At 44.9% G+C, this 23286-nt stretch overlaps 1 protein-coding gene across 1 annotated transcript in view; it reads left to right on the top strand.

Annotated features, from left to right (window-relative positions):
- Positions 1-23286, top strand: part of AGBL4 (AGBL carboxypeptidase 4) — a 1406543-nt gene that overhangs the window by 1347452 nt on the left and 35805 nt on the right. The window contains exons 10-11 of the mRNA XM_043876377.1: positions 8419-8571; positions 9571-9733. Of these exons, the coding sequence (XP_043732312.1) occupies positions 8419-8571; positions 9571-9733 (316 nt within the window). The remainder of the gene's footprint in view (positions 1-8418; positions 8572-9570; positions 9734-23286) is intronic.

The raw sequence follows: 23286 nt of genomic DNA on the forward strand, positions 1-23286 counted from the left end.
TGTCCCTCCTCAACTGCCCTCATCTTCGCCTAAGCTTCAGTTTCTGTCTCGTCTCCAAAGCTGAGATAAGTCCCTCCGCCCTTCCTGGGTTGGGTTTCCCTTCCTTCATTAGACTGAATATGTGGTAAGCCCTGAAGTGTTGCCCTAAGTTGGAGGAGGCAGCCCCACAGAGCAGCACCAGGCTCAGACTTTGGCTTGTGCCAGCCTAGGTGAAGCAGCTCAGAATATAGAATAAAGGAAAAACTCATTTCCTCCCTGGTGTCTAGGAGGAAGCAAACTCCACACTAAATTATGTTCCAAATATGCCCTAAGGTAGTTTTAATTTTATTGGCACTGATTTTAATTTACTCTTTAGGCCCCTGTTGCAGAATGAGCTATTGGCTGCTGGCAAGGGGACAGCCCTTCATCTCTTGGTTTTGATTAAGGTTTGTAAGTTTGGAAGGAAAGAACAAAGATGCTGTCCCCTCATTCTATTCTCAGTCCCAAAATTGTAATTAAGGGCCCTGCATTAGCAGCACACCCCCTGCTCTGACATAGCCACAAAAAAAAGTACCTCATTTGACTGCTGGGAAAAAGTTCAGATGCAGCTGTTCATTCATTTAATTCACTCATTCTTCCATCAGTTCGTTGATTCGTTTTCTATTCATTCTCCCACTAAACCTCCAGTGATAACCAACTATATACCAGGGCTTGCTCTGGTCCTGTGAATTTAAAAAAACCAAGAATGTATGGTCCCTTCCCTGAAAGAGTTCACATTCTAACGGGAGATGGAAATAAACAAAGCATGATTATGCCATGTGGTCAGTGCCAGGAGAGAGAATTGTGAGAGCACACAGGGGCTGTTCACTCATCCCTGAGGGATAAAAATGGCTACTTGAATTAATATTTTTGTACAAGTCAGGTGAACAATTTTAGATGCTATAGTAAGCAGTCCCCAAATCTCAACGGCTGAATACAGTAAAGATTCATTACAGTCTGATGCAGGTCAAGTGACTTGCCTGGCAATTTTCCTCCCAGTGTTGACTCAGCGAACTAGCCTTTTTCCTTATTACGATATCATTGATTTTACATGTAGCTTCCATGCACAAAAGCAAGAATGTGGGCAATTGTGTTTGTGTTTGATGGCCAGGTCTGGAAGTGACACTTATTACCACTGCCCACACCCCTTTTGATCCCAACCAAATACCAAGGGAGACTGAGAGATGTTGTCCAGGGTCCAGGAAAAGGATATGGAACTGGTGAGCATCTCCTTAGTTTGCCTTAAGTCTTAAGGTTGTCTCAGGGTTACGCAGATAAAGAGAACTTATATTTCAGGCAGAGGAGATATTCATTATGTGTAAATATGGAGATGAAAGTCACAGGCCTAGAGGTTTGAAATACTCCAGGCAGCTCCATAGGACTGAAGTATAGAGTATCAGACAGGAAGTTATGAGAGCTGATAGTAAGCAGAGGAAGAGGGCCAGATCACACAGGGCCTTTTATAATATATGAAGGGGTTTGGAGTCTATCCTGTGAGCGATAGGGAGAGATAGAGCAGTTTCAGTTAAAGAAGTGCCATTATTTGTTTATATTTTAAAAGATTGTTCTGAAGCATCAAGGAAATCAGGTCAGAAGCTATTGTAGTAAAACAAGAAAGAAATGATGGAATGGGGTCAGACTTGGTCTGTGCCTCAATATGCTAATAGGCAGACAGACATACTTTCTAGCCAGATTACAGTAACAAGTAGACAAGTGTACCTCTACAGGACACAAGTATATCCATACAGTGCACAAGGATACCTGTACAGTAACAAGTACTGACATCAAGGCCCAAGCAAGAAGCTGTTTGCAGAAGATGAAGGGATTTATTTTAACATTAGTGAGTGAAATGGCTCACTTGTGTCCAAATCTTTGTAGCCCCATGGACTGTAGCCTACCAGGCTTCTCCATCCATGGGATTTTCCAGGCAAGAGTACTGGAGTGGGTTGCCATTTCCATTTTAACAGAATGTGAGAAGAAATTATGGACAGTTTAAGAAAGCGGTATCTCTTTTCTCTCATCCAACAGCTACTTTTAAAGATGCAGAAATTGAGGTTCAGTGAACAGCTGCTACTGTTCATGGTTACAGATTATGTGAACATTAGAACCAGAGTTAGGAACTCTGCTTGCCTTCCTTGCTCTGTTCTAATGGACCAACATGAGCCCACAAGGCCAGTTTAGGCAGAAAACATAATTAGGATGGTGATGAAATTAGTATCTGTGGTCTTTGGTATTGCCAGCAAAGTGCTGAATATGTGCGATGAAGAAGAAAAAGAACTAGAACTTCAAGCTCACACCCCGTGCAGGTTAATTTCCTAGACCCTTTTCTACTCCAGGTAAAATCTAGACTCTCAGAGAGGGAAGAGATCTTAGAAACTAAATAATCTCTGGGTATTCCCTGATGCTCCAGTTGTAAGGACTTAGTGTGTTCACTGTGGTGGCCTGAGGTCAATCCTAGTCAGGGAACTAAGATCCTACAAGCCATGCAGCATGGCCAAAAAAATTAGAGAAAATAGATGATCCTTTAAATTTGTTGTGGAGGTACTAGCCAATGCAGTTAGATACAAAAAAGAAATTAGAAGCATAAAAACTGAAAAAGAGGAGATAAAATTACTAAGTATATACGATAAGATTGTTGCTGTTCAGTCGCTCAGTCATGTCCAACTCTTTGCGACCCCGTGGAATTCAGTACGCCAGGCTTCCCTGTCCATCACCAACTCCCAGACTTTCAAACTCATGTCCATCGAGTCAATGATGCCACCCAATGATCTCATCCTCTGTCATCCCCTTCTCCTCCTGCCTTCAACCTTTCCTAGCATCAGGGTCTTTTCCAATGAGTCAGATCGCCTCAGCTGGCCAAAGTGTTGGAGCTTCAGCTTCAGCATCAGTCCTACCAATGAATATTCAGGACTGATTTCCTTTAGGAATGACTGGCTTGATCTCCTTGCAGTCCAAGGGACTCTCGGGAGTCTTCTCCAACACCACAGTTCAAAATCATCAATTCTTTGGCACTCAACTTTCTTTATGGTTCAACTCTCACATCCACACATGACTACTGGAAAAACCATAGTTTGACTAGACGGACCTTTGTCAGCAAAGTAATGTTTCTACTGTCTAATATGCTGTCTAGGTTGATCATAGCTTTTCTTCCAAGGAGCAAGTATCTTTTAATTTCTAGCTGCAGTCATCATCTGCAGAGATTTTGGAGCCCAAGAAAATAAAGTCTGTCACTGTTTCCATTGTTTCCCCATCTATTTGCTATGAAGTTATGGGACCGGATGCCATGATCTTTGTTTTTTGAATGTTGAATTTTAAGGCAGCTTTTTCACTCTCCTCTTTCACTTTCATCAAGGGGCTCTTTAGTTCCTCTTCACTTTCTGCCATAAGGATAGTGTCATCTGCATGTCAGAGGTTATTGATATTTCTCTTTGTAATCTTTTTTTAAACACATTCTAAAAATATTATTTATTTTTTAATTGAAGGATCATTGGTTTACAGAATTTTGTTGTTTTCTGTGAAACATCAACATGAATCAGCTATAGGCGTACACATGTGCCCTCTCTTGAACCTTCCTCGCATCTCCCCCCCATCCCATCCCTCTAGGTTGATAAGAGCCTCTGTTTGAATTCCCTGAGATATACAGCAGATTCCCATTGGCTGTCTGTTTCACATACGGTAATGTACGTTTCCATGTTGCTCTCCCCATACATCTCAGCTTCTCCTCCCCTCTCCCCATGTCCTTACGTCTCTTCTCTGTGTCTGCTTCTCCATTGCTGCCTCGAAAATAAATTCATCAGTACTATCTTTCTAGATTCCATATATGTGCGTTGGTATACAATATTTATCTTTCTCTTTCTGACTCACTTCACTCTGTATAATAGGCTCTAGGTTCATCCAGCTCATTAGAACTGACTCAGATGTGTTCGTTTTTATGGTAAGTAAGCTGAAACTCCAATGCTTTGGCCACCTGATGCAAAGAGCTGACTCATTTGAAAAGACCTTGATGCTGGGAAAGATTGAGGGCAAGAGGAGAAGGGGACGACAGAGGATGAGATGGTTGGATGGCATCACCAACTCAATGGACGTGGGTTTGGGTAGACTCCGGCAGTTGGTGATGGACAGGGAAGCCTGGCGTGCTGAGGTTCATGGGATTGCAAAGAGTCGGACATGACTGAGCAACTGAACTGAACTGAATATTCCATTTTGTGTATGTACCACAACTTCTTTATCCATCATCTTTCAGTGGACATCTAGGTTGCTTCCGTGTTCTAGCTATTGTAAATAGTGCTGCAATGAACATTGGAGTACATGTGTATTTTTCATTTTGATTTCCTCAGGGTACGTGCCTTGGAGTGGGATTGCTGGATCACATGGTGGGTTTATTTCTAGTTTTTTAGGAATCTCCATACTGTCTTCCATAGTGGCTGTATCAATTTACATTCCCACCAACAATGCAAGAGTGTTCCCTTTTCTTCATTCCCTCTCCAGCATTTATTGTTTGTAGACTTTTGGAGGCTGGCCATTCTGACCAGTGTGAGGTGATATCTCATTTTAATTTTGATTTGCATTTCTCTAATAATGAGCATCTTTTCAACAACTGACAAAGGATTAATTTCCAAAATATACAAGCATCTCATACAACTCAATATCAGAAAAACAAACAACCCAATCAAAAAGTAGGAAAATGACCTAAACAGACACTTCTCCAAAGAAGACAGACAGATGGCTCCCTGCAATCTTGGTTCCAGCTTGTGCTTCATCCAGTCCGGCATTTTGCATGATGTATTCTGCATATAAGTTAAATAAGCAAGGTGGCAACACAGCCTTGATGTACTCCTTTCCCAATTTGGAACCAGTCTGTTGTTCCACGTCCAGTTCTAACTGTTGCTTCTTGACCTGCATACAGATTTCTCAGGAGGCAGGGATGGTGGTCTGGTATTCCCATCTCTTGAAGAATTTTCCACAGTTTGTTGTGATCCACACAATCAAAGGCTTTAGTGTAGTCAATGAAGCAGAAGTAGATGTTTTTCTGGAATTGTTGTTGTTTTTCTGTGATCCAACAGATGTTGGCAATTTGATCTCTGGTTCCTCTGCCTTTTTTAAATCCAGCTTGAACACCTGGAAGTTCTCAGTTCACGTACTATTGAAGCCTAGTTTGGAGAATTTTGAGCATCATTTTGCTTGCATGTGAGATGAGTGCATTTGTGTGGTAGTTTGAACACTATTTGACACTGCACTTCTTTAGGATTGGAATGAAAACTGACCTTTTCCAGTCCTGTGGCCACTGCTGAGTTTTCCAAATTTGCTGGCCCATTGAGAGCAGCACTTTCCCAGCATCATCTTTTGGATTTGAAATAGCTGACCTGGAATTCCATCATGCCATTAGCTTTGTTCATAGTGATGCTTCCTAAGGCCCACTTGACTTCACATTCCAGGATGTCTGGCTCTAGGTGAGTGATCACACCATCGTGATTATCTGGGTCATTAAGATCTCTTTTGTATAGTTCTTTTGTGTATTCCTGCCACCTCTACTTAATATCTTCTGCTTCTGTTAGGTTCACACTGTTTCTATCCTTTATTGTGCCCATCTTTGCATGAAATGTTCCCAGGTATCTCTAATTTTCATGAGAGATCTCTAGTCTTTCCCATTCTATTGTTTTCCTCTCTTTCTTTGCATTGATCACTGAAGAAGTCTTTCTTATCTCTCCTTGCTGAACTTTGGAACTCTGCATTCAGATGGGTATATCTTTCCTTTTCTCCTTTGCCTTTTGCTTCCCTCCTTTTCTCAGCTATTTGTAAGGCCTCCCCAGACAACCATTTTGCCTTTTTGCATTTCTTCTTGAGGATGGTTTTTATCACCACCTCCTGTACAGTGTTGCCAGCCTCTGTTCATAGTTCTTCAGGCACTCTGTCTATAGATCTAATCCCTTGAATCTATTTGTCACTTCCACTGTATAATCATAAGGGATTTGATTTAGGTCACACCTGGTCTAGCATGGCCTAATGGTTTTCCCTACTTTCTTCAACTTAAGTCTGAATTTTGCAATAAGGAGTTCATGATCTGAGTCACGTCAGCTCCTAGTCTTGTTCTTGTTGACTGTATAGAGCTTCTCCATCTTTGGCTGTGAAGAATATAATCAATCTGATTTCAGTGTTGACCATTTGGTGATGTCCACGTGTAGTGTTATCTCTTGTGTGTTGGGAGAGAGCGTTTGCTATGACCAGTGCATTCTCTTGGCAAAGCTCTGTTAGCCTTTGCCCTGCTTCATAAGAATAAAACGTCACTCTTATTGGCTTTTGAGCCATGTAAATCAATCAATATTATTCACTTCTGGTTATTTAAAGTCGAATCACATCAGGTTCTAGGTGTCGGGATGGGGCAGTAGAAGCCAGTCCAGAATGGTTTTCCGAAGATCCAGGTTCTAATTCTTGCTCCTTCACTAACTTACTCCCGGCCTTAATCAGGCAACCTCCCCACCTGAGCTGATCTGGGAAAGGTCAGAGAAACTGGTTTCCAATAGAGCCCACACTCAGAGCTATAAACTGTGGTTTTTCCTTCCACATTTTTTTAAGTCATCTCTCTACCGCCTCCTTTCCTCTGCAGCTCATCAAAAGCTCAGAGGAAAAAACAGACAATTGAAGAAAATAAAATTGCAAAGATGACTTTTATAGGGCTCCTGTTGAATCATTGTGTATTCCACCTTCAAAGCTGAAAATGATGAGTTTAATATCACAGAGAGCTGTGCATCTTGTATCTCTCAGAAGGCAGTTTATGCCACCCAGAGAACTGGGAGCTTGGTAAGACACAATTTTTCACTCCAAGTCTGAGGCAAATGAAATGACAATCATCAGGCCCACATTCTAGAAGCAACATGGTTTTCATTTGGTCTTAACTTTGTTTGAAAGTGTCCCACAGAGAGAGAATTCTTCTAAGCATGGATTTTTCTTCTTTCCCAGGACTGAATGCTAGAAAGTGGATGGAAAGATGGCCAGGTCTTGCCTTGGCTGTTTTTAGTGTTGCTCATTGATGGTATTACATTAACTGTGCAAACGGGTCAGGAGACCTGGGTTTCAGTCCCAGTTAGGCCATGAACTTGGACAAGTCCCTTCCTCAGTGGAGGCCCCTGTTACTCTCAGACATGATTAACAGATATAAATCAGACTGATATATAGGAAGAGAAAGTCAGATTTGAGCGATACTGAAGTTCTAAGGGCCTGTGTGCTGCATGCATGCTGTGTTGTTAAGTCATGTCCTGCTCTTTGTGACCCCATGGGCCGTAGCCCACCAGTCTTCTCTGTCCATGGGATTCTCCAGGCAAGAATACTGGAGTTAGTTGCTGTTTCCTTCTCCGGGGGATCTTCCTGACCCAGGGATCTAACCCAAGTCTCCTGCATCTCCTGCATTGGCAAGCAGATTCTTTACCACTGAGCCACCTGAGAAGCCCTCTAAGGGCCTGAGAGTTCCCCAGTTCCTGCCAGTCCATTACAGTGTCTGAAGTTATCCCTCTGAGTGGTTTATTTAGTCATTCTGCATCTGGCTACTGAGCATCCTTCATGAACAGGCACTGGGTTCTTTCCAGACACTCTTTCTACTTTCAGGGAGCTCATAAATGAGAAGCTTAATAAATAATACTGTATCGAGGTAGGGAGTGCCTTAAATAGGGAATGTGAGCAGACAGCAGAGAAAGACTAGTTACAATCATCTTTATAAATTGCAAAGTTACTTTTCCCATACACTATATACTACTGTGGAGTAGGTGTGGCATCATGAAATGAGGTTTAATAGCAGAATTAGCTAAGATGTCCTATGTGAAACTCCCAGAATAGAATCTGGCATTCATTAACTACGCAGTAAATGATAGTAATGACCATTGCTGAGTTGGATTTCCACTCTAAGTCTCTGAGACTAGAATTAAAATACCCATTTTGAAAATAAAAATTTCAAAGAGGGTACATGATTTAGTTTACCCCAGACTCCCTCTGTTAGAAATGACCCAACTGGGGCAAAACCATTAGCAGGCCCAATGTAAATATAATAATGTTACCTGAAGGTATTTCTCATTAATCAGAGAAACAAATTCTGCTAAAGCCTTTAGTTATGAATGTGTTTACTGTTCTGGGTAGGTAGCTTTACTTCAGAAGAACTTGAAAGAGGACTGCTAATGGTAGTGCTCTGAGACCTTGAAGACAGATGGTGTTCAAAATAAAGAGAAATTGATCCTCGCTGCTCTCAATCCCTCACATTGCTACAACTGAGTAGACAGAGGGCTAGCTCAAAAGGAAATGGTGTGTGTGTGTGTGTGTGTGTGTGTGTGTGTGCGCGCGTACGTGCACGCACATGTGTGTTTAAGGCAAACTCTGTGGCCCTGACATCTCATTTGTTATCCTTTCTCTCAACAGAAAACAAGCCTGGAGTTTTATATTGACATCCACGCCCACTCCACCATGATGAATGGTTTCATGTATGGCAACATCTTTGAGGATGAAGAGCGGTTCCAGAGGCAGGCGGTTTTCCCCAAGCTCCTCTGCCAGAACGCTGAGGACTTCTCCTACGTGAGTCAAGAGTTGGCTGTCAACCAGCCCCAGGTCCCCTCCCCAGATCACCCCCTCCTTCCCATTGCCACCCTGTCTTTCGCTGAGTTAGACTTGCTTTAACATTCACAGAACACCTACTTGTGCTGTGTCTTGTGTGGGTGATAAAGACAGACGTAAACAAGCTCTGCCCACGCCCACAAGCAGCTCGTCACCTGTCAGTGAGGGAGGATCACACTCGCCTTGTCTGAGGAGCTGGCCTTTGTTTAGCTGATCTGACTCCAGCTTTAACAAGAGAAGAAATCCACTGAGCACCTCCCAGAGTCAGACCCTGGCCCTGGTGTCTGCTTTCACAGACCTCTGGCATTTGTTCTCTTTGTTGTTGTTGTGCAGTTGCCAAGTCATGTCTGACTCTTTGCGACCCCATGGACTGTAAGAGGCTCCTCTGTCCTCCGCTATATCCCAGTCCATTCAGTCAATGATGCTGTCTAACCAGCTTATCCTATGCCACCCCTTTCTCCTTTTGCCTTCAATCTTTCCCATCATTTTCCAATGAGTCAGCTGTTCATATCCGCTGGCCAAAGTATTGGATCTCAGCAACACTCCTTCCAGTGAATATTCAAGGTTGGAATGACTGGTTTAATCTCCTTGCACTACAGGGGACTCTTGAGAGCCTTCTCCACACCACATTTCAAAAGCATCAATTCTTCAGTGCTCAGCCTTCTTTATGGTCCAACTCTCACATCCATATGTGACTACCGGAAAAACCATAGCTTTGACTATATGAACCCTTGTCATCAAAGTGATGTAAATGGAAGTTACTAACCTAGGAACCATACTGGATGCTTTCATTTAATTGTCTGTGTAACCCATCCTTATAGTAATCCTGCAAATTAGGATTCATATCAGACTTTTCATATGAGGAAGCTGAGACCCAGAGGTGCTATAAGATTCGCTCAAGGTCCCTTAGCCTGCAGGTGTCCGGCCCTGATTCTCTTCTCCTCTCTTTGTCTCTCACAGTCCAGCACGTCCTTTAATCGGGATGCTGTGAAGGCAGGAACTGGCCGTCGCTTCCTCGGCGGGCTGCTGGACCACACTTCTTATTGCTACACCCTCGAGGTTTCCTTCTACAGCTACATCATCGGTGGCACCACAGCTGCTGTGCCCTACACAGAAGAAGCCTGTATCCTTGGCAGGTTCCCCTTTCCCCTCCCCCAGCCCTGGGCCAGCTCACATCCAGCTGAGAGGACCCAGGTCTGCCAGGATTTACCAGGCACCTCAGGAATGTAGTCTCCAATTCAGGTGAGGGCTGAGACCCTGGGGTGAGGATAGATGTGGCTGGTTCTGCTGGTGTCACCTCTGGATTGTCCTGCTTACCTCCTGCCCTCTCAATGGACACCCCTCCCCATATGCCTCTTCCACACCTCAAGTCTTCCTCAGGCACCTGGATCCATGACCCACCCACATCTGTGCTGACCTATCTCTCTTTCTCTCCTCTGCCCCCAACAAGAGAGTGAGTCTTCCATCATCTAAGGTATGTAAGCACACAGGCCAGAAGCTCATCCCGAGCCTGCTGAGAAAGACCTCGACTTGGTCTTGGTCTCCTCTTTCTCACCCTGAATATATCTCTTTTTTTAGGTTTTTAAATTTTATTTTTATTGAAGTATAGTTGATTTACAATGTTGTGCCAATCTCTGCCATACACAAAGTGACTTGTATAGATACACATTTATGCATTCTTTTTTAAAGTATCCTTTCCCATTATAGTTTATCCCAAGAGACTGGATATAATTTCCTGTGCTATACAGTAAGATCTTGTTGCTTATCCATTCTAAGTGTAATAGCTTGCATCTACCAATGCCAAACTCCCGGTCCATCCTCCTCCCTCCTCCACCCTCTTGGCAACCACACATCTGGTCTCTAGAACAAATCTCTCTTTACCTTCCATCTTTCTGTGCTCCAGCTCCCTTCCCTTCTCTTCTTTCCGCTCACTGCTATTTTGCCTGTCCCCACTTTGTCCCGTCTCCTTCTGTCTCTCCGTCTTACTTCAATGGATGTGTTCCTCCCTTCCCGCCTCTATTTCCCTCCACCCCACCCTCCTTTCCTGTCTCTCTCCCCTCAGCCTCCTTCCATCTTCCCCGCCTTCCCACTCATCCTCTGAGCATCTTTCTGCCTTTATGTCTCCTTTGCCAACTCACTTTTCCTCTTGGCTTACTCATAAAACATCCACAAGGGCCCCAAAGCATGTCATGATGAAACTAGAGGTCGCCTTCTGGCTTGCTTGATTTTTTAGGGATTGTTTATTAATTCTAGGTTGCTGGGTGTTGATTTTCATTTCAAGGTCACTACATAAGGGGTTGTGACTGATTGTGACAGTTTCTGCTTATCTTTTACCCTTTTGCTTTGGATTGACCCATGTCTCCTTTCTGAACACTTAGTTTCTCAGAGAAAGAATTATAGTTGATGGAGAAGAAAGGAAAAGGATGATATTAACTCTCTGTATACAGACTCTCTCTCCCCAGAAGTGGGCATCCTCCTTTCAACCATGGGGAGAGTTTATGGAGTTCTCACGACACTCTGTGCAGGAAAGCTTCCTTTCTGGTCCATGACTCGGCGCTAGTCCATATTGTTGGTTGCATCCTCATGGCTCAGGGGTGAACAGTGACCTAACAGGAAACATGGAGGGCAGGATGATGTCCTTGGAGGGAGGGGCAAGTAGTTGGTAGACCAGGTGTTAGACCAGTATTCTAGATCCAGTACAACAATGTAGAGATCGCGGTAAGAACTGGGGGAGAGTCCCCTCACAGTCACCTTGAAGTCTGCTTTAATAACCACCTGACCAATGGAGTAGGCTCTGCCCTACATCAGAAAACCCTTGCTTTCCAAAGTCCTGGCCATCTCCATGTGCCACAGTGCAGCCCTCGCCGCCCCACACCGCCCCCACACACGACCTGATGGTGTGCAGCACACGGCTTCCCCAGGATCACAAACTGCTGTGCTCCACACCTGGACACATTCCACACTGCCCCTGCCTAGCTCACCTCTGATGTCAGGGCAAAGGAAAGAGAAGGAGTTGCCTGGAAGAAGAATTTGAGCATGTGCACCTAAGGGATCCCATATGTGACTAATCTCAGTGAGATGAAGGTCCCTCCAGAGGTGGCCTGTACTTAGTTTGTGGCCAGTGTCTGATGTCCAATTTGATGGGTTCTCCTACTCTATGTCAGCACCTCCAACATGCTTTTGTGTTGGAAGCAAAAGAATTTCTTGGCAGAATGTCCCTCCCTTGGCCCAGACCCAGAGTTTCCTCCCCTCAACACCCAACCCTTGTTCATCAAACATTAGTACAAAAAAAAAAACATTAGTACACCATTAGTGCATTCCAGGAATCCTACTAAGCACTGGGGCAAAGTACTGACCAAGAAGCCATGGTCCATGACTCACGGAACTTCTGGTCTACTTGGGGAGCTGGATAAAGGAAAGGGACACTTACAATCTGTATAGTAAGTCCTATTGTGGAGGAATCCCAGAGAGCCATGGGAAATGTCCATTTAAAAATATATACACCACCATGTGTAAAGCAGATGGCTAGTAGGAAGCTGCTGTATCGCACTGGGAGTTCAGCTCATGCTCTGTGATGACCTGGAGGGATGGGACGGGGTAGAGGGGATGGCTCAAGAGGGTGGAGATACATGTTTGCACATAGCTGATTCACATTGTTGTATAGCAGAAACTAACAAAAACTGTAAAGAAGTTATACTCCAATTAAAAAAAAAAATACACAGTGAGTGTCTGCCATAAGCCAGGTAAAGTTCTAGGCACAGGGGTTGTGTTAATGGCAGTGAACATACCGAAGACAAAAATGTCTACACATAGAGGTAGGAGAAGGCTCAAACACAGTTTTAGTAAGTCAGGGAAGTCTTCACAGCAGAAGTGACATCTAAACTGACTTTTTAAGACTGAAGAGAAATTAGGCAGATTGCCTGGGGTGGGTTGTTGGAGGGAGGGCATCTCAGACAGAGAGGGAAGGAAGGAAGGTGGGCTGTAGGAGCTGTAACAGGTGCATTATGGCTGAAGGACTGCAGATGCAGGAGATGAGACCAAAATGGCAGCCTGTGAGGAATTTGAACTAGAAGGAACAGGAAGGCAATGGAGAGCAGCAGAAGGGCTTTAAAGAGCAGTGGGAAGCCTCTGGCTGCAGTGGGAAGGACAGATTAGAGAAGGCTGTAGGCAGGGGCATGCTGGGAGATGTTACGACAATCCAGCTGGGAGATGACTCAGGACTAGAGTGATGCCGTGCAATGTTTAGAATGTGGAACTGAGAAGACTTGGTCAGCGTTTGGATGGGGATGTTGGTGGGGACCAGGAGCTAGCGACTGGAAGGGGTGCAGAGTGGTGGGTAGTGAGACGGAGCAGAAGCTGAGCAGGCCACCAGGCTGTTGGAGCCACTCAGTCTTGTCTGCCATCCAGGGGGCAAGAAGAGGAACCTGGAGTTTCTCCAAGGACATGCAGGCCGAGTCAACACACACAAGCGTGATTTAACCTAGTTCTTCATTGAAATGCATTTTTTTTTTAAAAAAAGCCTTCATCTCCTAACAGAGGGAGACTTCAGGCAGACAGATTGTGATCCTTGTTGGCTGTTGGCTTCATGTCCCAATCAGAAAAAGAAATTACATGGTCTGATAGGAATGGCAATATGGTCTGGGAGGATGTCCTCCAGACTGGGAGTCAGGAGACCTGGATCTGATGACAACACCAGCCTCGTCCCTGAGCATGCCCTTCAGCAAGTCCTCCAACCTCCCTGAGGCGAGCTGTGTCTCCTTCACAAAGGCACCAAGAAACTTCCCTGCTTTCTTAACCCCTGCAATGGGAACTCAATAGAGATACTTGTGAAAAGAGAACAGACTTTCCATTTAGACAAATCGGGTTTGAATCCAGGTTCAGACATTCGCTGGTTGTGTGACCTTGGGAGAGTTACGTAACCTCACTGTACCTCAGTGTCCCTGTCTGTAGCAGGAGGACCTAGTTAATACTTAGCCTCACCAAGTTGCATGGAAGTTAAGTGAAATAATGTACAGAAATGTGCACCTTAGGCTTTAAATATTATGCCAACTCATTGGAAAATACCTTGACACTGGGAAAGACTGAGGGCAGAAGGAGAAGAGGGCAACAGAGGATGAGATGGCTGGATGACATCACTGACGCAATGGATATGAACATGGGCAAACTCTGGGAGATGGTGAGGGGCAGGGAAGCCTGGCTGCAGTCCATGGGGTCTCAAAGAATCGGACACAACTGAGCAACTGAACAACAGCAACAATTAATTAGAACATCGTAACTGTAAATGAGGACTCATATTTATGTAAAAGAAAATAGTTGGGGCTGTTAGAGCAAGAGGCCAGGGGCTGTGCTGGTAGGGTTCTTGGGGCAGAAGGTCTCGGTGGGGTCATCACTATTGAGGATCTAGACCTCAGAACACCATCTGATTTATACAGTGAGTGGGTGTGTGCAATTCAGTGATGAAGGTTTTTATGTCTGTCACCTAGAATGTCCCCTTCCCAGCCTTGGGAACCACAGAGGCCACATTAGCTATCAGAAGATGCTGGGTGAGAGGAAGGCCAGGGGAGGGCTGGGGGAGGCGGAGAATCCTGAGGGATATCTCACCCAGGCCCACAATAGTGTCCACCTCCTCACACTCCAGACCATATGTATCAGTGTTAGTCGCTGTTAGTCGCTCAGTCGTGTCCAACTCTTTGCAAATCCATGGACTATAGTCTGCCAGGCTCCTCTGTCCAAGGAATTCTCCAGGCAAGAACACTGGAATGGGTTGCCACTTCCTTCTCCAGGGGATCTTCCTGACCCAGGGACTGAACCTAGATTTCCTGTATTGGGAGCAGATTATTTACCATCTGAGCCACCGGAGAAGCCCAGAACACGTGTATCTCTCGGCTTAATTTTTCTCTCCGGAAAAGCCCCAGCTAAACATTACCAAGCTCTTGCTCTCTGACTCTCCTCCTCCACTATATGAGGATAATATAGCAATGGACACAGTCACTGATGCTTCCCTAGCTGTGTGACCTTGGACTGGTTACCTCACCACTCTGAGCCTGTCCCCCCATTTGTAATATAAAAATAATCATACTGATTTTGCACAGTTATTAGAGGAGTGCAGTGATACAAATCCCCTGGCCTGCCTGACACCTGATAGGTACTCAACAAATGTTCTTCTGTCCCCAGCTTTCTCAGCCCCATGCAGACTGCATGACTTTCCTTCCGAAGATTATCCTTTAACCAAATGATCTTGAAAGCCAGCAACTGGGGCTTGGATCTTTTCTTTTTTCTTTTAAAAATTAATTAACGAATATTTTAATTGGAGGATAATTGCTTTACAATGTTGTGCTGGTTTGAATCCTGATTCCATCACTATTACTGGGTAGCTTCAAGCAGGCACTGTCCTTTTTCTTGGCTCAATGTCTGATATTTCCAACCTGTCAGAGCTGCAGAATGAAATTATATGTGGACTTGCCTCTATCCTGGTCCCTTCTAGCTCTGACATTCTAAGATTTTACTGATTCTAAAATCTAAAATTTTATAATTCTCTGCTTAGATGAATTCTTGATACCAAGAATCCACAGTTGTGACATATGTGAGTCTTAAGGTTGAGTGACTCCGTAGGCTTGAGTTTCAATCTCACAGGGAAAATCAGTACGAAAGTGTCCTAGACGACTGATCAGGCCAAGACGATAGCTACTTGCATTCTTTAGTTAAAGGGTTCTTAATTGCGGGGCTTATAGATGGGCTTTAAGAAAATCTTATGAACTGTCTAAAATGTATGCGAAACTGTGAGTAAAGATGCAGAGTTCATTTTCTGGGAGGAAGCTTGATAACTTTCGACAGAATCTAAAAGAGAGCCATGCTGGTGGCTTGGCTGTTGGCCTCCGTCCAGGTCATGGCAAGAACACAGCTCTGGTCACTGTTGTAGGTGTCAGTTCTGCTTTGGCTCTCTCTAGCTGAGGGCCCTAATTTGTTATTTAACCTCAGTTCCCTCATCTGGAAAGTAAGGATAATGATTATTTACCCTCTAGGGTTGTTTTGAGGGTTACATGGGAGAAAGCAGATAAATAATGGGGCATTTACTCAGTGCCATTAAATATTAGTTCCCTTGCCTCCCTTCCCATGGTTTGTTGTTTTTGTTGTTGTTGTGAAATGTTAAATTCCTGAGAATTTGGGGGCATTCTTCAGCAAACCTAATTTACATTTTATTGGCCTGCCAAGTAATAAATATGCTCTGTTCAAACAATTTTTTAAAAAAGAGTGAGAGAAAGGCTAAACTGGAATCATAAAATAACCCAGAGTTTCTCTGGCCTTTGTTTATGGTCTGGTTTCAAGCCAAAAGGAAATAGCTCTTTGACATATGGATGAGAAAAACATTGGGAACAGAGACCGAGGGTCCTAAGTAGACAGTTTTCCACACACACTTATAGCTGTGGACACTTTGAAATCAGAAAATGCTGGCTCTAGGAGAAGGAAATGGCTGTGTAGCCAAGAGAAAATGCAGAGATTTAGAATTCAGTTAGTTGTCTTGGTCTCGATTCACAGCCCACTCAGTGCCTTGCACAGGTCCTCCGAAGCATGTAGCAGACATTGGAGATACCATTTATTTACTCATCCATCACGTGAAACTCTCTAGACACTAAAAATAGGGAGATGAATGAGGCCTGGTCCCTGCCTTCAAGAAGGAGACAGTTTTGAGAGGAGAGGAAGCAGCACAGAGGGGTAAACGATCAGCCAGAGGGAAGCTCTGCTGGCTGGGGACTCCCATGGGAGCTCTCTAACCACGCAGGAGTGCTGGAGAAGAGGAGGGAAGAAAGACTTCCTGGAGGAAGAGAAACTAGGTCTCAGACCTCCAGAACGGCTGTGATGCAGGCAGGAGAGGAGGGTGAAGCCGCCTTCCTGGCAGAGGGAGACATACAGGAGAGAGCCCAGATGCCAGAGAGAGGATGTACATCCGAAGTATTGGAAGGTAGGAAGTTGGGTTGGGCTAGAAACAGCAAGTGATAAATAAATATAGGCAAAACCAGCCATGAATAGAAGAAAAAAGATTTGTGAACTGTGTAACAGGAATATTAAACAAACTGTACACACAAGGTACAATTATGAAATCTGTTTTGTCTCCCATTGACCCTGCAGAAAGATGCATGTATATTCTACATCTAGATCTAGAGATATAACAGCTCTTGCAGATCCCATGACTTCCCAGTCACTCTCAGGAAATTAAAAGTTTTCTAATTAATTCTGGTCACAAGACAGTCTCAGTTCAGCAATGACTATGTCTGGTCCAATCAAAGCCATTGAACCTTTTCAAAGCTAAAACCTTCCCATCCTCTAGCTCAGGCCTCAGACAGGTACTCAAGGTGACTCCTGTTTCCCTGCCTTGACTTCCAGCCCTTTACCCCATCTGGCTAACCCCAGATGTTTACCCCTCTGAGGTTGAGCAGGATCAGGGAAAGGGGGAAAAGGAAAGCAAGGTCTTGGGGGATGAATGCTCCCAGAGAGGGCCTGGGCAATACCTATGAGCTTCCTCAGACACATCAGCCCCAGGGCTAGAGAGCTGCTGATGGGGGCAAGGGTTCCCTTGTTCATGGTTCCCACCCCTCACCCCCCACCCCCCGCCCCAGTCTCTGGTGATTTGGTGGTTCACCTCCATTGGGGCACTATGCCCTCTAGTGGCCCTCTTGTCTAAAGGAGAGCTAAAGTTTGCAAATCTGGTTTTCAGGTTTCCTTTTCCAAGTCCTGCCTGGTAATTTCACATATATGTGGGATCTGAAAAAAATTGATATAGATGGTCTCATTTACAGAGCAGAAATAGAGACATAGATGTGGAAAACAAACATGGGTACCAAAGGGGAAGGCGGGGACGGGATGACCTGGGAGATTGAGGGTGACGTTTATACACTGTTGACACTATGCATAAGACAGATAACTATCGGGCTTCCCTGGTGACCCAGGCAGTAAAGAATTCTCCTGCAATGTGGGAAACCTGGGCTCATTCCCTGAGTTGGGAAGAGCCCCTGGAGGAGGGCATGGCAACCCACTCCAGTATTCTTGCCTGGAGAATCCCCAAGGACAGAGGAGCCTGGAGGGCTACAGTCCATGGGGTCACAAAGAGTCGGACAGGATGGAGTGACTGAGCACATGTAGAGCACATGGAACTCTACTCAGTGGAAGGAAATCTGAAAAAAAGAGGGGATATATGTGACGTATAGCTGGATATATATGTTACATGGAGTTGTACAGTAGACCCTAACACAACACTATAAAACAGCTATACTCCAATAAAAATTTATAAAAAAATGAATCAGCAAAAAAAAAAAAAAAAAAGTGGTATCTACTTGAGATCTCAGCTGAAACCAAGACTAGTACAGCTCCATCTTAATAGCATGTTCCAATATTTAACTGGTAGAATTTCTATTGATTGCCTGGGTAAAGGAAGAAGTCAAGGAAGATGCCCAGTTTCCTGACTTTTACATCATGGTAGGTGGTGGGGCCAGTCATTTAAATACAGAGTATTAGAGAAAGGGGTTGGGGAGGGGGATATTCTGAACTCAGTTTGCACTGTGTTAGGTGTAGGGGGCTCATGTGACATACAAATGGAGACATCTGATAGGCAGATGGATCTATGGGCCAAATGTTCTGGGGAGATACCTGGGCTTCGGACAGATTTTTCAAAAGCTACCATAGAGTCATAGTGAAGGAAGTGATTTTCTTGGTGTGCACAGTCAAGGTGGACTTTCCTTTGATTTGGTGAAAAGAATACTGGGCTGGGAGTCACAATACCAGTTCCAGGATGGCTTCTACCTCTTCCTGCTCTCATAAAGCTGTGTGGCCTTGGTTAAATCACTTTCCTTCTCTGGCTAAAGCCTGTACTAGGTAGACCCTCAGTGAGGGAATGAATGAAATGGAAGCAGACCTCACCAGCATCTGTTAGTTGGCTCACTAATAGAACAATGAGTTACCAGATTATCTATGTGATCTGGGGTGTTTAGCAGGAGGAGGGGGGTACTGCCTCAGTTTTCTTTCTTGGGGATGAGGCTTCATTTTTTAGGCAGAAGAATAGGAAGCAGTCAGGTCTGACTTGATGGGTGGCACAGAAAGACACCCAGGTACTTCTCAGTTCCTGTTTTTGATGGCCAAGGTCAAGCCTTTGTTAAGATTCATAAACAAACAGAAAACACTTCAACAAGAAGGCTTTGGTAACAGGAGACTAAATGGGACTGAAACCAGTTGGGTTTGTTTTGCCCCCTCCAAGCATACATGGACTAGAATTTGGTCATTAAATATGAATGCTTACTGAATGACTGGCAGAGTCAATGAATGACTAATAGTAGTAGTGGTCATGGTAAAAATAATAATGTTGAGATAATGCTTCATGAGATGGCTCAGACTCCCTGCATTGGAGGATTGGCTTTGCCTCCAATTTGCCATGTAGATTTGGGGAATTCGATTCCCTTTGGGTTCAAATTTTTCTATGTTTAGGTTAGAAGTTGAAGATCTCCAAGTTTATTTCCAAATCATTAGATAGGTAGGTAGATAGATGATAGACTGACTGACAGTCAGATACAGAATCATTTGATTTTTGACCTTTGAGATAAGTCCCTTTTACACATAGGGAAAGTAAAGCCCAGGAAAGTCCAATGACGTGCCCCAGGCTGCTCTCTCAATTCTGCCTCGTAGCCTTTGTCTTACTTTTTCCTCTGCTCTGCCATCAGTCCAGTTTCCCTCCACTTCCAGGAGGACAAAACCCTACAGAGCCTGGGACCCACTAGCCGGCTCTTAACCATCCTATAGCCTCGCCACATGTAACCCCCCCAGCCTTGACATATTTGCAGCTTCCCATCAGCTGGACGACAATAGCCCAGCTGCCTCGCTCTTCATGAATCCTGCCTTGACCCTTCCGCCTCCCACCTGCAGAGTCAAATGCACCTTCTGCCCGGGGCTGGAAAACCTAAATGTCACTACCTTCCCCCAGCCTCCCTCATCCCCCTAAATGAGGTTTCTAAGGGTTTTATCTGCTGTTGTCAAGTTTATAGTCATAATTCGAAATGCTGTTAATATTACTGACAGCAGAGAGCTACAAATTACAAAGTTGTAAAGTTACTTTATGGTGATAACTGTCAGCCTTCACTAGCAGCGCTGCAAGGCTCCATGGAAACCAAGTTGATGATAAAAAAGAATTGATATTGTCTCAGGATTATGACTGGTAGCTAATGGCCGGAGAAATCCTGGCTGGTTCTTAAGTAACTTGAACATGTTTGTTTCTATTCATGTTCACTTACACACTTATATATACACTTGTGTTTCTATTATCTTATTGTACAAATGTAGGAAGAAGCACCAAGATAGAAGGACTTTACCCTAAATCTGTCCCAGCCATTTGCAGATTTGGGTCTTTGACCAGCCCTAATGACACTGAGTGGGGGTATCTGCCACACTGTAGGTATTTAATAAATAATTGTTAAGTGGATGAATGCCTAGAACACTTAAAGGGCTTAGGCAATATTAAGAACAAAGGTATTGAGAAAAATCTGTCTTTACAGTAAACCAAGAAAACAAAAGCAGTTGTGGAGGTACTGATCTGGGGGAATGAGATTTCCTGTGTGATAAGATGGTTTAAGCATCTTAATTAACACTTAATTAATACTATTAAGCTTGGTGTTAGTCCACACGGCAGATGTATCAGCCCCCACACCCACCACTCACTGCCCTCCTGCCATGACTGATGCCTACAGGCTGCATTAATAGCAGCAAATGCTGGGAGCAAGGAGGTGCTGTCCTTTGCCCTGTTGTATCATGGGCCCCCCTGGAGCCCTGGCTTGATTACTGCCCACCCTCCACCTATTCAAGCCACTGAGAAAATGGTGCATGGCCTCTGAAGAACTAGAATGGGAGAGGGAGACAAAACTAGGTTTAAAATTTGTCCAGACTTGCCTGAAACTGAGAGGTTTCCTGGGACAGGAGACCCGTGGTGTTAAAGCCGGGACAGACCTAGGTAAAGCAAGATGGTTGGTCACCCTACCATAATATGGCCTGTGAGGAACTGGCCAGGGAACTGGGGGTGTTCTCCTTGAAAAGAACACATCTAGCCTCTTTGCTTTGGTCAAATTCTAAACAGTCCTCATGCAGCAGAGGGAGGAGTCTGTTCTATGTGGCCCTAGAGGTCAGAATGTGAGCCAGAGGAGGTAGCTCCAGTTTGAACCTCTACCTGGAAGGGCCACACTTACTGAGCGCTTATTATGCACTTGGCCTTGTTTCTGGGGATGCCAAGAAGAGTGGTAACAGCCTCTGCCTGGAGAAGTCCCCCAGGTGGTGGGTGACCAGGCAAGAGAGTGATTGCAGTACTTGTGTTGTGACAGAGGGGGCGCAGAGGGGGCAAGAAGGGGCCTGAAAGGGACTTGTGGACTGCAAGGCGATGTGTACAGAGTCCAGGCAGGCCCCTGGAGAGCTGCATTCTTCCTCTGGACAAGTCCAGGCCTTGGGGTACAAGCTGAGGAGCGAGGAAACAGTGAGGCTGGAGAGGGGCTGCAGGAGCCAGCCGGCGAAAGGCTAGTGCTCCTCTGGCAAACCAGGGCTGCAGGCAGAGGACATGACCGGGCATGGGGTGTGGGGATGGTCGAGGGGGGCAGCCGAGTGCTACTGACAGACCTGCACCGCCTCATCAAGTTACAGCCTCTGCCCCGCTTCTCACCACTCCGTTCATCTTTAAAAGCATCTGCTCCCTGGACACAGGCTGTGGAAGAAAATCAAGTCAAAGAACCCCTTCTTTTCCTGATTTTCCAAGGGAACCAAGAGTTCCAGTTTCTCTGATCATTTCACCTGACTAGAGGTTTGTGGTTGTTCAGTCACTAAGTCATGCCCACCTCTTTACAACCCCATGGACTGCAGCACACCAGGCTTCCCTGTCCTTCACTATCTCCCAGAGTTTGCTCAAACTCATGTCCATTGAGTCAGTGATGCCATCCAACAGTCCATGGGGTGGCAGAGAATCAGACGTGACTGAGTGACCAGCAATTTCGCTGTCGCTGACGAGAGGTCTGGGGGGTAGCTTACTGGCTGGTGGGTAGTAGACAGTATTATGTGAGACTTATAAGCCGTGGACTTTGTTAACCTGGTCTTTGCCACTGATTTGTGGTGGGAAGCTGAGCAGATCACTAGCCCTCCCTGGATCCCATTCTCCCATCTGTGAAATGAAAGGTTTGGACAAAGGACCTCCATCCTCCAGGCCTCATTCAAAGGACCTGTTGAGCTTAGGTCTAACTCACGTTTATCAAGGACACAGCCATCCCTAGGATTTTGTCAGCTCCCTGTGGGCACAGGCCATTCACCACAGGTCCACCAACCTTCCCCATTCTTCCAGAAAGACCTGGAACCAGCACCTCAACTCTCACTTCCCAAGCAGCAAAAGCTGCATGCCCGGCGGGACACGCTGCCTGTCTGGGCTTTCTTATCCGTCAATATTTTCCTCAAGATGATAAATGTCCTGCCAATAAGAGGAGGCAGCTGCCAACCCTGTCTGAGACAGGGCCCGTAGCTGAAGTCGCAGCCGTGCCTGGCGTGCTGATGTGTCTGGAGAGGCAGGAGGTGGGAGTTGTGGCTGGAAAGATGAAAGACGGAACTTAGAGGGAGGAGGAGGTCAGGAACACTGCTCTCAGTCTATGCAGATTTTGCCATGAGTCAGTGGAGATGAGAGAGGAGACAGAGTATGCTGGGATTTTAGTTCAAAGCAAAATATTTTTATGGCATTTACAGAGCTGCTACAGGATGCTAAGCTCTGATTAGACCATCAGGAAGTGAACAACCCTTATCCGTGTATAAAGTGCATTCAGAACCATCATCTTGCTTGATTCTGCCAACAATTCAGAGAGATGAGTATTATTATTTTTATAAACAAGCAGGAGGCATGCTGTCCTTGAGTGCTTATCCTAAGCCATGACCAGTCCCGGGCTCTAAAAGTACAGAAACAGATGGAAGAAGCCTGCTCAGGTGACACAGTCTATAGGAGATGGAGCAGTCCACTCCCAGAAGCTTGAATTTGTTTCTTCTGATATCAAATTCAAATCTGATTGCCCCACTAGAGTATAGTTTCTTTGATGAAATCAGCCAGGTGATCAAGGAGCTAATTACAGCTGAGATGTAACTAAGAGATGCCTTTGTTCCACAAGAGGATGAAAAGAGCCTGGCCTTTGGAGCCAGATTCACCTGGGTACAGATCTTGGCTCTGTTACTTACTAGTTGTGTGACCTTGGGCAAGAGACCTACCCTCTCTCAGCCTGACTTTGCCTGTCTATAACACTGATGATTATGCTACTTACCTCATAGGGTTGTTTCAAGTAGATAGAAACAAACAAAAAATTCTCAGGTGCCTCATATAGTAGATTACCTGAAACATGGTAAGCATTCAATAAATGTTATTTTTACTGTTTCTAATCAAGTACTGAATTACACGAATTCTGAGTAACGAGCATCTGGGCCATAAGGAAGAAGTGACCTCAGTGCAGGCTGGACATTTCATGGAAACTTCCATGAAGGTTCTTAAGATTCTAAAAAGGTTCCTAAGACTCTTAAATAGCAGTCCTCCTAAAAGTGTGTTTGAAGTTCTCACATATCCCAACAGAGTCAGACTCCATCATCTGGTCTCACGGGCACAGTTTAGAACTTTTCATCAGGACAAAGTCATTACTG

Source organism: Cervus elaphus, chromosome 20 (genome assembly GCF_910594005.1).
Source record: "Cervus elaphus chromosome 20, mCerEla1.1, whole genome shotgun sequence".
NCBI lineage: Eukaryota > Metazoa > Chordata > Mammalia > Artiodactyla > Cervidae > Cervus > Cervus elaphus.